Below are 14126 nucleotides of genomic sequence, written 5' to 3'. Positions count from 1 at the left end.
ACACACTTCATTTAATTTATCTGATTCAGGAAAAACTACAGGTAGTTTTTTCACATCCCACATAATACCCTTTTTTGTGGTACTTGTAGTATCAGAAATATGTAACACCTCCTTCATTGCCCTTAACGTGTGGCCCTAAAGGAAAATACGTTTGTTTCTTCACCGTCGACACTGAAATCAGTGTCCGTGTCTGGGTCTGTGTCGACCGACTGAGGTAAATGGGCGTTTTACAGCCCCTGACGGTGTTTTAGACGCCTGGACAGGTACTAATTTGTTCGCCGGCCGTCTCATGTCGTCAACCGGCTTGCAGCGTGTTGACATTATCACGTAATTCCATAAATAAGCCATCCATTCCGGTGTCGACTCCCTAGAGAGTGACATCACCATTACAGGCAATTTGCTCCGCCTCCTCACCAACATTTTCCTCATACATGTCGACACACACGTACCGACATACAGCACACACATAGGGAATGCTCTGATAGAGGACAGGACCCACTAGCCCTTTGGGGAGACAGAGGGAGAGTTTGCCAGCACACACCAAAACGCTATAATTATACAGGGACAACCTTTATATAAGTGTTCCTCCCTTATAGCATTTTAATATATATTCATATCGCCAAATCAGTGCCCCCCCTCTCTGTTTTAACCCTGTTTCTGTAGTGCAGTGCAGGGGAGAGCATGGGAGCCTTCCCACCAGCAGTTCTGCGAGGGAAAATGGCGCTGTGTGCTGAGGAGAATAGGCCCCGCCCCCTTTTCGGCGGGCTTCTTCTCCGGAGTCTGTGATATCTGGCAGGGGTTAAATACATCCATATAGCCTCAAGGGCTATATGTGATGTATTTTTCGCCATACAGGTATTATACATTGCTGCCCAGGGCGCCCCCCCCCGCGCCCTCCGTGACCGCTGTGTGAAGTGTGCTGACAACAATGGCGCACAGCTGCAGTGCTGTGCGCTACCTGATGAAGACTGAAAGTCTTCTGCCGCCTGGTTCCGGACCTCTTCAATCTTCAGCATCTGCAAGGGGGGTCGGCGGCGCGGCTCCGGGACGAACCCCAGGGCGAGACCTGTGTTCCGACTCCCTCTGGAGCTAATGGTGTCCAGTAGCCTAAGAAGCCAATCCATCCTGCACGCAGGTGAGTTCACTTCTCTCCCCTAAGTCCCTCGATGCAGTGAGCCTGTTGCCAGCAGGACTCACTGAAAATAAAGAACCTAAAAACTTTTTCTAAGCAACTCTTTAAGAGAGCCACCTAGATTGCACCCTGCTCGGACGGGCACAAAAACCTAACTGAGGCTTGGAGGAGGGTCATAGGGGGAGGAGCCAGTACACACCATGTGATCCTAAAAGCTTACTTTTTGTGCCCTGTCTCCTGCGGAGCCGCTATTCCCCTTGGTCCTGACGGAGTCCCCAGCATCCACTAGGACGTTAGAGAAAATATATGCCTCATTCTGCCACATGACAAACAAGCTGTTTATGTGTACCCTCAAAATTATACTACATCTAGGGGAGATATTAATTGGCTTCAAAGTTATGTCTGAACTTTGCTCACTAATATAATGAAGATTTTAAGGGGCAGATGACGCTCCTCTTTCCTTGCAGCCAATATAGGTTTGAGGCTTAGCAAGCTAAAGGCCCATATAGACAGGCCGATGCGGGAGAGATGTGTGCTGAGCGAACCGCTCAGCACACATCTCTCCCGCCACTCAGCACAGCGCGATCTGTGCTGAGCGTGCGGGGGGGTTGCACACTTCACCCTGTGGGTGAAGTGAGCGACTCGCTAGATTGGCCTGCATGCAGGCCAATCTAGCAGCAGCGATAGCGATGCGCGGGGCAGCGCAGCGCTATAGGGGGTACACACGGAGCGATAATGCTCAAATTCTAAGCAATCTAGTCAGATTTCTTAGAATATCGCTCCGTTAGTACCTCCCTTAATGGGTCTATTTACTAAGCCTTAGATGGAGATAAAGTCGCTGGAGATAAAAGTACCCGCCAATTGGCTCCTACATGCCATCCACAGGCTGTGTTTGAAAAATGACAGTTAGGAGCAGATTGGCTGTTACTTTATCTCCAGCAACTTTATCTCCATCCAAGGCTTAGTAAATAGACCCCTGAGTTCCCCCAACAAGATTACCAGCAATGTGTGCAGCAGAACCTTGCTCTTAGGGCCTAATTCAGACCTGATCGCAGCAGCAAATTTGTTAGTAGTTGGGCAAAACCATGTGCACTGCAGGTGGGGCAGATATAACATGTGCAGAGAGTGTTAGATTTCGGTGGGGTATGTTCAAACTGAAACCTAGATTGCAGTGTAAAAACAAAGCAGCCAGTATTTACCCTGCAGAAACAATATAACCCACCCAAATCTAACTCTCTGCACATGTTATATCTGCCACACCTGCAGTGCACATGGTTTGCACGCTAACAAGTTTGCTGCTGTGATCAACTCTGAATTACCCCCTTAGTGACAATCTGCCTCCTAGAGAGTCTGTTAAAGTAACATAAAATGCACTGTTTACAAAAGATGCCACTGTGTGTATCCTCACTCACAGCAACTTATTGTTTGTTACACACACTTTAAGAAAGGAAAAAAAGGGTCTGTCCTGGTATTATCACAAATACATTGAACTGAAAGCTCTTAAACTCCAGAAACTTTTACATAGGTCTGTGAATGTTGTTGTTGGAATTCTGTTTATACGTCATTTGCATTATAGGTTTGATGTTTCTTTAAACAGTTTGCTGTTAAGACGGACTCACCTGTTTCAGACTAGCAATATATCTTGTAATGTATTCCACTGTCACCGGATCTTCTACTGTAAGTCGGTGGCTCTGACATTCAACACGTGCGCGGTTTATAACAATCCGAGCATCAGCGGTGAGACCTGTAACAGAGGTGATTCTGTTTGTGCTATACTGCTAAACAATCAATTTGGTTATCCACTTTTGGAAAAAGCCCAATAAAATCTGCCGCCCAGTACATCAATCACCTACATTCCAGGAACCAGGTCATACTATTGCCCTCATTCCAAGTTGATCGCTCGCTAGCTACTTTTAGCAGCCGTGCAATCGCATAGTCGCCACCCACCGGGGAGTGTATCTTCGCTTTGCAAGTGTGCGAACGCGTGTGCAGCCGAGCGGGACGAAAAAGTTTTTTGCAGTTTCTGAGTAGCTCTGAACTTACTAAGCCCTTGCGATCACTTCAGTCTTTTTGGTCCCGGAATGGACGTCAGACAGCCGCCCTGCAAACGCTTGGACACGCCTACGTTTTTCCAAATAATCCCTGAAAATGGTCAGTTGACACTCACAAACGCCCTCTTCCTGTCAATCTCCTTGCGATCGGCTGTGCGAATGGATTCTTCGTTAAATCCATCGCCCAGCAACGATCCGCTTTGTACTCGTACGACACGCCTGCGCATTGCGGTGAATGCGCAGTAATAAACTTTTCGCTGCACTGTGAAAACGTCAGCGAGCGATCAACTCGGAATGACCCCCTATGGCCTGTTCAAGTTGTGCATTACAGTCCATCCAGTCCTCTTTAGAGCTCTATAGTAGAGACCGAACAGATGGCGTCCTATATCACAATGAGCTGTGGGGTGAACCTGCTTTGGGTTTTTGATGCCTATTTGCTAAACAGAAGGGCAAGTCATATTAAGACAGTTGCCAAAAAGTAAACAACCGATCAGATGTGATCTGGTTTACTGTAATTTTGTATGAGGAAAATAAAAAAAAACACTCTCCTAGCCTGCAAATACAGATGGATATTAGACGTACAGCTATTGAGAATATCCCTCTAAGTTTGTGTAGCATGATAAACTCTAATTCTGTCTAAATAAAATGTTATTAATATACTACATCAGATAAAGGAGGATAATTAAGAAACCTGTTCATGTCCACTCATCCATGTATCAAAAAGGTTAACGAGGAGGAAATAATACAGCTTATGTAAAAGTATAAGGTTGAAGTAAGTAACAATATGGTACAAGGAGCAGCCCCAAACACTGTGGGACGGGAGTGGAATGCCAAAAATGAAACAGCTCTAGTGACCAATGTCAGATAAAATAATACAGTTTATAAATACTATTTTATCTGACATTGGTCACTAGAGTTGCTTCATTTTTGGCATTCCACTCCCGTCCCACAGTGTTTGGGGCTGCTCCTTGAACCATATTGTTGTTTTCCTCTATTGCTACACCTGTAGCAGCTGCTCTACACCTGATTTCCCCCTTCACTTATCCAGGCCCGGCGACAGGGGGGGTGGAAGACTAAGTGTACAGTTGTACAGGGCCCCAACATTCAGAGGGGCCCCAGCCACTGAGTCGTCTGGAGACCAGTCTAGGTTCTGGCTCTGCAGCTTGTCCAGTGAATACTGCAGGACGCAGACATGAAAAGGAACTGGGAGCACGGCATGCGCAGCTTGAAGAGGGACTGGGAGGCCAATCGGCCATGGAAAGTTTTTTTTATTTCTTTTATTATTTAATCAATACAGCAGTATGACAGGACATCACGTAACTGAACTGGAGCCGCAAAGAGGAGCAGCAGAACTTCAAGACAGAGAAGTTAAATGGGGCTGGATACTGAGAGACATAATGGGTGCACTGCTGCAGCCGAAGAGACAAAGGGGAATGAGACTAAAGCCAGAGAGGTGGAGGAAGCTGAAGCCAGAAAGAGGGATAAAGCTGAAACCGCAGAGGGGGATTAGGGTTGGAGAAGAACATGAGCTGGATCCGGAGTCATAGAGATGGAGATGAGAATAAGGCTGGAGAGGGGGATAGGGCAGGAGTCCAAAAAAATAAGATTTTACTTACCGGTAAATCTATTTCTCGTAGTCCGTAGAGGATGCTGGGGACTCCGTAAGGACCATGGGGAATAGACGGGCTCTGCAGGAGATAGGGCACTAAGAAAGCTTTGGATTCTGGGTGTGCACTGGCTCCTCCCTCTATGTCCCTCCTCCAGACCTCAGTTAGAGAAACTGTGCCCAGAGGAGATGAACAGTACGAGGAAAGGATTTTTGTAAAGCTAAGGGCAAGATTCATACCAGCCACACCGTATAACTTGTGATAAACTACCCAGTTAACAGTATGAACAATAACATAGCCTCGGTTCAAACCCAATCAACTATAACATAACCCTTATGTAAGCAATAACTATATACAAGTCTTGCAGAAGAAGTCCGCACTTGGGACGGGCGCCCAGCATCCTCTACGGACTACGGGAAATAGATTTACCGGTAAGTAAAATCTTATTTTCTCTAATGTCCTAGAGGATGCTGGGGACTCCGTAAGGACCATGGGGATTATACCAAAGCTCCCAAACGGGCGGGAGAGTGCGGATGACTCTGCAGCACCGATTGAGCAAACAGGAGGTCCTCCTCAGCCAGGGTATCAAACTTATAGAACTTTGCAAAGGTGTTTGACCCCGACCAAGTAGCAGCTCGGCACAGTTGTAGTGCCGAGACCCCTCGGGCAGCCGCCCAAGAAGAGCCCACCTTCCTAGTGGAATGGGTCTTAACCGATTTAGGCAATGGCAATCCTGCCGAAGAATGCGCCTGCTGAATCGTGTTACAGATCCAGCGAGCAATAGTCTGCTTTGAAGCAGGAGCGCCAACATACAGAACAAACAGAGCTTCGGTCTTCCTGATCCTAGCTGTTCTGGTCACATAAATCTTCAAAGCCCTGACCACATCCAGGGAATCGGAATCCTCCAAGTCCCGTGTAGCCACAGGCACGACAATAGGTTGGTTCATATGAAAAGATGAGACCACCTTGGGCAGAAATTGAGGACGAGTCCTCAACTCTGCCCTACCCACGTGAAAAATCAGGTATGGGCTTTTATATGATAAAGCCGCCACTTCCGAAACCCGCCTTGCAGAAGCTAGGGCCAACAACATGACCACTTTCCAAGTGAGGTATTTCAACTCCACTGTTTTGAGTGGTTCAAACCAAGGTGACTTGAGGAAACTTAATACCACGTTAAGGTCCCAAGGCGCCATCGGAGGTACAAAGGGAGGCTAAATATGCAGCACGCCCTTCACGAAAGTCTGTACTTCAGGAAGAGAAGCCAATTCTCTTTGAAAGAAAATGGATAAGGCCGAAATTTGAATCTTTATGGACCCTAATTTTAGGCCCAAATTCACTCCCATTTGAAGGAAGTGAAGCAGACGGCCCAACTGGAACTCCTCCGTAGGAGCAGCTCTGGCCTCACACCAAGCAACATATTTTCGCCATATATGGTGATAATGTTTCGACGTCACGTCCTTCCTAGCCCCGATCAGGGTAGGAATGACCTCCTCCGGAATCCCTTTTTTCGCTAGGATCCGGCGTTCAACCGCCATGCCGTAAAACGCAGCTGCGGTAAGTCTTGGAACATACAGGGCCCCTGCTGCAGCAGGTCCTGCCTTAGAGGAAGAGGCCACAGATCTTCTGTGAGCAACTCTTGCAGATCCGGATACCAAGTCCTCCATGGCCAATCTGGAACAATGAGGATTGTTCTGACCCTTCTTATTCTTATTATCCTCAACACCTTGGGTATGAGAGATAGAGGAGGAAACACATAGACCGATCTGAACACCCAAGGTGTCACCAGAGCGTCTACCGCAACCGCCTGAGGGTCTCTTGACCTGGCGCAATACCTCTTTAGCTTTTTGATGAGGCGGGACGCCATCATGTCTATCTGAGGCAGTCCCCACCGATCCGTGATCTGTGTGAAGACTTCTTGATGAAGTCCCCACTCTCCCGGATGCAGGTCGCGCCTGCTGAGGAAGTCCGCCTCCCCGTTGTCCACCCCCGGGATGAACACTGCTGATAGTGCGCTTACATGGCCTTCCGCCCAGCGCAGAATCCTGGTCGCCTCTGCCATGGCCACTCTGCTCCTTGTGCCGCCTTGGCGGTTTACATGAGCCACTGCCGTGACATTGTCTGACTGAATCAGAACCGGTTTGTTCCGAAGCCATTCCTCCGCTTGGCGTAGGGCGTTGTATATGGCCCTCAACTCCAGGACATTGATGTGGAGACCAGTCTCTAGGCTTGACCAGAGACCCTGGAATTTCTTCCTAGTTCGACAGCTCCCCAACCTCGGAGGCTCGCGTCCGTGGTCACCAGGACCCAGTCCTGAATGCCGAACCTGCGACCCTCCAGGAGGTGAGCACTGCGCAGCCACCACAGGAGAGACACCCTGGCCCTGAGAGACCGGGTGATCCGATTTTGCATGTGTAGATAGGACCCGGACCATTTGTCCAATAGGTCCCATTGAAAGGTCCTTGCATGGAACCTGCCAAAGGGGATGGCCTCGTATGCAGCCACCATCTTCCCCAGAACCCTCGTGCAATGATGCACTGAAACCTTTTTTGGCTTCAATAGGTTCCTGACTAGAGCTACGAGCTCCCGAGCCTTCTCCACTGGAAGAAAAACTCTTTTTTGGTCTGTGTCTAGAATCAGGCCCAAAAAAGGCCAGACGCGTTGCAGGGACTAGCTGGGCTTTCGGTAAATTGAGAAGCCAGCCGTGCCTCTGCAACGTCTTCACGGACCGAGACACGCTGTCCAGCAACTTCTCCCGAGATCTCGCCTTTATGAGGAGATCGTCCAAGTACGGGATAATTGTGACGCCCTGCCTGCGCAGGAGCGCCATCATTTCCGCCATTACCTTGGTGAAAATTCTCAGGGCCGTGGAAAGACCAAACGGCAACGTCTGAAATTGGTAGCGACAGTCCTGTACTGCAAATCTCAGGAACGCCTGGTGAGGAGGGAAAATCGGAACATGAAGGTACACATCCTTTATGTCCAGGGACACCATCCAATCCCCTCCCTCCAGGCTGGCGATGACCGCTCTGAGCGATTCCATTTTGAACCTGAACCTCTTCAAGTACAGGTTCAGGGATTTCAGATTTAAAATGGGTCTGACCGAACCGTCCGGTTTCGGTACCACAAACAGGGATGAATAATAACCCCCTCCTTGCTGGAGATGAGGGACTTCGACTATCACCTGTTGAATGTACAATTTGTGAATTGCAGCTAACACCAGCTCCCTCTTCGACGGGGAAGCCGGCAGAGCCGATTTGAAAAACCGGCGAGGAGGCATGTCTTTGAATTCCAGTCTGTATCCCTGGGAAACAATCTCTATTGCCCAGGGATCCACCAGTGATAGAACCCAGACGTGGCTGAAAAGACGAAGACGTGCCCCCACTTGATCTGACCCTCCCCCCCCGGAAAGCCCCAGCGTCATGCGGTGGACTTTGCGGAAGTAGGGGAGGACTTCTGCTCTTGGGAACTAGCCGGGTGCAGCTTTTTTCCCTTGCCTTTACCTCTGGCAACAAAGGACGATCCTCGTACCTTCTTGCTTTTATTAAAACGAAAGGACTGCATTTGATAATGCGGTACCATCTTAGCATGCTGCGGGGGAACATAAGGTAAAAAAAATTCGATTTACCGGCCGTAGCAGTAGAGACAATGTCCGAGAGGCCGTCTCCAAACAACTCCTCCCCCTTGTAAGGCAATGACTCCATATGCCGCTTTGAGTCGGCATCTCCCGTCCACTGTCGGGTCCACAAGAGTCGCCTAGCAGAAATAGACATAGCGTTTATTCTGGAGCTTAGTAAACAAATGTCTCTCTGAGCATCCCGCATATACAAGGCAGCATCTCTGATATGTTCAATGGTCATTAGAATGGTATCCCTATCTAAGGTGTCAATCTCCGTAGATAAGGAGTCTGCCCATGCCACGACAGCACTACAAACCCAGGCCGACGCCATGGCCGGTCTAACGATAGTTCCTGAATGTGTGTAAATGTGCTTCATGGTAATTTCCTGCTTGCGATCAGCAGGATCCTTGAGGGAAGCAGTATCCGGAGAAGGCAGTGCCACCTTCTTGGATAAGCGTGTCAGTGCCTTGTCTACTTTAGGCGAAGATTCCCATCGTATCCTATCGATCTGTGGAAAAGGATACGCCATAAGAATCCTTTTGGGAACATGTAGTCTCCTATCCGGAGACTCCCAAGCCTTTTCGCACAATTCGCTTAGCTCAAATGAGGACGGTAACGTGACCTCAGACTTTTTCCCTTTATACATGTGAACCCTCGTGTCAGGGACAGGGGGTTCCTCAGTGATATCCAAAACCTCTGATGGCAATAATCATGTATCGAATACCCTTTGCCACCTTGGGCTGTAATTTTGCATCCTCATAGTCGACACTAGAGTCAGTATCTGTGTCAGCGACCTGGGATATGGGGCGCTTTTGAGACCCTGAAGGTCCTGGCGCCACAGGGACAGGCACGGTCTGGCTACCTGACTGATCCCTAGCTTCAGCCTTGTCTAACCTTTTATGCAGGAGATTCACATTTGCATTTAAGACATTCAGCATATCCACCCAGTCCGGTGTCGGCGTTGCCGACGGCGACCTGGCATTCAAACACTCACCCTCCACATTAAGCAAGCCTTCCTCGTCAAACATGTCGACACACACGTACCGACACACTTCACACACACAGGGAAACTCTTTTCTGAAGACGGTATCCCCTTTAAGGCCCTTTGGAGAGACAGAGTATGCCAGCACACACCCCAGCGCAATGACCCTGGAGACCAACACAAATCCCCCCCCCCCCCAGCATCGCTGTATAATATCTTACCTGCCAATTATGTGCCCCACCCCCTCTCTTTTAAACACCCCTTCACCGTGTGTAAGCAGGGGAGAGTCCGGGGAGCTTCCTCTCAGCGTTCTGTGGAGAGAAAAATGGCGCTGGTGAGTGCTGAGGGAGAAGCCCCGCCCCCTCGGTGGCGGGCTTCTGTCCCGCTCAAAGTTATTGAAAAATGGCTCTTTTATATACATGTACAGTGCCCACCTGTACATGTATATTGTCTTTTGCCATAAGAGAGGTGTTATATTGCTGCCCAGGGCGCCCCCCCCTGCGCCCTGCATCCGTACAGTGACCGGAGTATGTGAGGTGTATGGGAGCAATGACGCACAGCTGCGGTGCTGTGCGTTACCTCAGTGAAGCTCTGAAGGCTTCTGCCGCCTGAGACGTCTTCTGACTTCGTTTCTTCTGGCTCTGTGAGGAGAACGGCGGCGCGGCTCTGGGGGTGGACGCCCAGTAAGAACCTGTGTTCACCCCCTCTGGAGCTAATGGTGTCCAGTAGCCGAGGAAGCAGAGCCTATCATTTAAGAAGGTCTGCCCCTCTCTCCTCAGTCCCTTGATGCAGGGAGCCTGTTGCCAGAAGTGCTCCCTGTAAAAATGTAGAAAAATTCCAAACAAAAATGCTTTCTAGGCAGAGAACTCAGGGGAGCTCCCTGCAGTGCACCCATCTCGCTCTGGGCACAGTGTAAAACTGAGGTCTGGAGGAGGGACATAGAGGGAGGAGCCAGTGCACACCCAGAATCCAAAGCTTTCTTAAAGTGCCCCATCTCCTGCGGAGCCCGTCTATTCCCCATGGTCCTTACGGAGTCCCCAGCATCCTCTAGGACGTTAGAGAAATAAGAATGAGGCTGGAGCAGAAGAGGGTGACGACGTTATAGACAGAGGGGGCATCAGGCTAAAGCATGGGTCTTCAACCTGCGGCCCTTGAGCTGCTGTGGAACTGCACATCCCAGCATGCCCTACTACAGTTTTGCTATTAAGGCATGCATGCTGGGATGTGTAGTTCCACAACAGCTGCAAGGCCACAGGTTGAAGACCCACGGGCTAAAGGAAAAAAAAGAGATGGAGAAGTGGATGGGATACCCCACGACGAAAAATGCATCAAAATCTGCGAAAATGGGCTGCATTTTCAACGGAAAACATGTGGATTCGCCAGTCCACGTGCTTTCCACCCCTGCTTTTTTTTCCTCGCCTAGGCGAAAATCCGACCCTGTTATTTTATAGGGCGAATCCCCATTCGTCCTAAAATTAGCAAAAAGCTCAGTTTTTTCGCCTGGGTGGAAAAAAAAAACGGAGCTAATTGCATAGACCGCATAGTAGTGATTTCTGGTAAGCCTTTGGTGCATACACTGTAGCCCGGTCATCCAATAATGGTCATACCTGCAAAAGCCATAAAAACATTCTCATCCAGCGCACAGATCTTCCGTACTGTCCTCTCATCTTGCAATTTGGCTACAGATTTCTTCTCTACGCCAAGGACCACAATTTCTTTTCCTCGTACCCCAACCTAATGCAGACAGAACAAAACATTTCATTAACTTCAAACAATATTCTTGTATAATATGAAAAGCAAGAATCATACTGTGATTAGCCAACAGCACAGAGGAACCTTTTCTATGGAAACATCTACAGATGAACTCTATGTTGCCCTACGTGAAAGGCCCAAAATGACTTGCAATATAACTATGCAGATGCACTCCTGATGAGAAATTATTACTGTGGTGGCATGGATTCTCTGCAGCTCTGATCCCAAAATGTAAAAGAATGTGGTTTGGTTCTGCATTTATTATTATTATTGTGAGTTTAACTTTCAGTGTCCAAACCACGTTTTTTCACCCAGGGAATCCCGATTTTAAGTGTGATCCCTCTGCCCTGACCCCGGATCCCGACTTCCATTCTCCCGCTATGGGGGATCCTATCTGCAGCCGGAGATGCTCCCTGTTATTCCTTCCCCAGAGGGGTTACTCTGCCCCCTCTCCCCCAGATCCCGTCTTTCCCCAACACCACCACAGTCCCTGTTTTCCTTTATGCTACCGCGTATAGGAATTGGTATATAGACGTATCTGTCCATTTTTACCGCTGTGGATCCTTTCTTCACGGCCTCCTGCGCATATTCCACCTGGAAGAGATGGCCGTCCGGGGAGAAGACGGTGATTGCCCTGTCGTAGCTCATCCTCGCACCGGGAATACAACGCTCACAAAACGAAACCTACTGAAAACAGCGCACTCATCCGCCGCCAATTCACGAAGCCTACTTAGAGCGTCGGCGTAGCGTAACCCAATGGCCGAGTCTCTCCTCTAGTCTACGTAATTTGCGTTACCAAGCCCCGCCCCCGGGAACCTGCTCTACCCGGTGCCTGAGACAGGAAACCCGGCTTGTGGGACATACCACTTGTGTACAGGGGAGGTGTCCAATACATTGTACTAACACCTCAGACTAGTACACTTGTATAGCTCAATGTAGGTTTAATGGAGGTTATATATTAGCACTCTATACAAAACAGATACAATGTACGCTACACACTAGATCCGAGTGTAGACAAGTTGTTTAATTGACCCCCGCACCGCCCCTGTCTGCTGCACAGAATAAGAGTCCCCTGGCTTGTAATAGGGTGCCGATATTAAGAATATCTGTAATAATTTATACGGAGCTGACACCTAAGATCAGACACACAGGGGCATAGTGGGATCATGTCTGTGGCCTTTGCTTCAGCCAGACCCAGAGGGAAAGGAGAGGTCACCCAGCAAACTATACAGAAGGTAAATTATCTGCAGGGGGTGTCTGATGGCAGCAGCTTTATTCTAAGGAGAGGAGATAAATTCCCCATGTGTCATCTGTCATACATGCTATGCAGAATATGACAGATGCACAAGTGCGAGCTTCAAAAAAAATTGTATACATGTATGTATGTATGTATGTGTTCATATATATATATATATATATATATATATATATATATATATATTATACGTACGTGTGTGGTGTCGGGTGTGCAATAGAGCGATAGGAGGTTCGGGTGGAAATGGAATACATCATCTCTCCCAGGTGGCATTTGCCTCCATGATGACAAAAAGAACAAGATGCATGAGTGTCTTCTTCATCGTTATCTGTGGATTAGGGAGGAGGGGTGGTGAATGAGAAGCTATATTTTACCATTGTCTGACAGGAGGTTACAGTTTTCTGATTCTCTTTATACTGGCTCAGAAGTGATGCAGAATGGGGAACAACAGCACACAGTCTTTACCATCTGATGCATAATGGGGTATGCCATGCTACTTTATAGGTCTCGTATACTATTGCTCTGTGTTGATGACATTGGTGCTGGGTGTTTTATTCATTGCAAATGTGTCAGCCAGGATAAGCAATGTCACTTGTTACATAAAGTCAGTAAAAAAATTGTAGTTGACAAAATTTGTATGAGCAAATAATTTACAGAACCCTTTATGAATTGTAGACATTTTTTATTTTTAATGAATGATCTCTTAATAATGAAATGTACTGTCATTGGTTTAGCATCAGTAAAACCTGCAACTATTTGGTAATGCAATATAATTCCACACTGAACATAACGTGTTTCTGGTTCCTGATATTTTACAGTTGCAATCATTATTATGGGTACTACAACTTATGGCTACAATGTTTAAAATGAGCCGTATGCCTGAAATTTACTGTTGAAAACTCAAAAACATAGAAAATGCCTAATAATGGCTACATTTGTCATTCTTCATTTGTTTTCCTCTGAGTCGCCACCACAAGTTTTGTGAGCCTATTCTATGGATCTTTCACCCTATACAGTATGCTAAATAGTTTTTCATTAAGTTTCCTTTTAGTCTTCCTGCCACCAAGTTTCAAAGCGTATCCCTTAGATGTATTTCTTATATAAAATGCAGCCACCCTGAACATTAACCATTGTTATATTATAATAATATTGTTATATTATAATATAATATTGATCAAGTCCTGCTGGCTCCCAAGGTGCTGAACCACTCTTGGAAGCTATGCCCCTCTCCTCAGTATTGCCTACCACCCTGCTATTTCTTACCTTAGCAGGTGGGAGGTGGGATGACATTATTATTTCCAAAGTCTTAGGGTGGCACTATGCTGTGATATAAAAAAAAAACACCACGCTCATAATACAAATATGAAGGAGTCAGCAGCCACACATGTAAAAAGCTGCTGGATGGTTCTATCTCCTTCATGTTATAAGCAGTCACTCCGAATTGGGGTGCCACTGGTCATCACAAACACTGACAGAGTGCCATTTTGCCACTAAGGGGTCTATCTACTATCAGTGGAGAAAGCACCAAACAATCAGCTCCTAACTGCCATGTTACAGGCTGTGTTTGAAAAATGACAGGAGCTGGTTGGTTGGTACTTTATCTCTCCACTTTATTAAGGCTTAGTAAGTAGACCCCTTATTCAGCCTTGCCTATGTCATTTTTCTTCTCTAAACCTAGGTAGCCCATATGCCACTTTAGTAGCCCTTCTACAATTTTTTCTTGCTTTCTAT

General features: G+C 47.6%; 2 protein-coding genes across 4 annotated transcripts in view; one reads left to right on the top strand and one right to left on the bottom strand.

Annotated features, from left to right (window-relative positions):
- The window catches only part of PSMA7 (proteasome 20S subunit alpha 7), a 35595-nt gene extending 23691 nt beyond the window's left edge, over window positions 1–11904 (bottom strand). Inside the window, exons 1-3 of the mRNA XM_063959319.1 lie at window positions 11693–11904; window positions 10996–11122; window positions 2752–2876 (exon numbers count right to left, since the gene is read on the bottom strand). Coding sequence (XP_063815389.1) covers window positions 2752–2876; window positions 10996–11122; window positions 11693–11788 — 348 coding nt within the window. The 5' untranslated portion in view covers window positions 11789–11904. The remainder of the gene's footprint in view (window positions 1–2751; window positions 2877–10995; window positions 11123–11692) is intronic.
- A 295-nt stretch (window positions 11905–12199) lies between these two features.
- Window positions 12200–14126, top strand: part of SS18L1 (SS18L1 subunit of BAF chromatin remodeling complex) — a 92133-nt gene continuing 90206 nt past the window's right edge. Inside the window, exon 1 of one of the 3 annotated variants that reach the window (XM_063959315.1) lies at window positions 12200–12375. In XM_063959315.1, the coding sequence (XP_063815385.1) occupies window positions 12307–12375 (69 nt within the window). In that variant the 5' untranslated portion in view covers window positions 12200–12306. The remainder of the gene's footprint in view (window positions 12376–14126) is intronic. The other 2 variants (XM_063959314.1, XM_063959316.1) reach the window with 2 other exon arrangements.

The sequence above is a fragment of the Pseudophryne corroboree genome, chromosome 3 (assembly GCF_028390025.1).
Source record: "Pseudophryne corroboree isolate aPseCor3 chromosome 3, aPseCor3.hap2, whole genome shotgun sequence".
Lineage (NCBI taxonomy): Eukaryota > Metazoa > Chordata > Amphibia > Anura > Myobatrachidae > Pseudophryne > Pseudophryne corroboree.
This window is presented reverse-complemented; position numbering and strand designations above follow the sequence as displayed.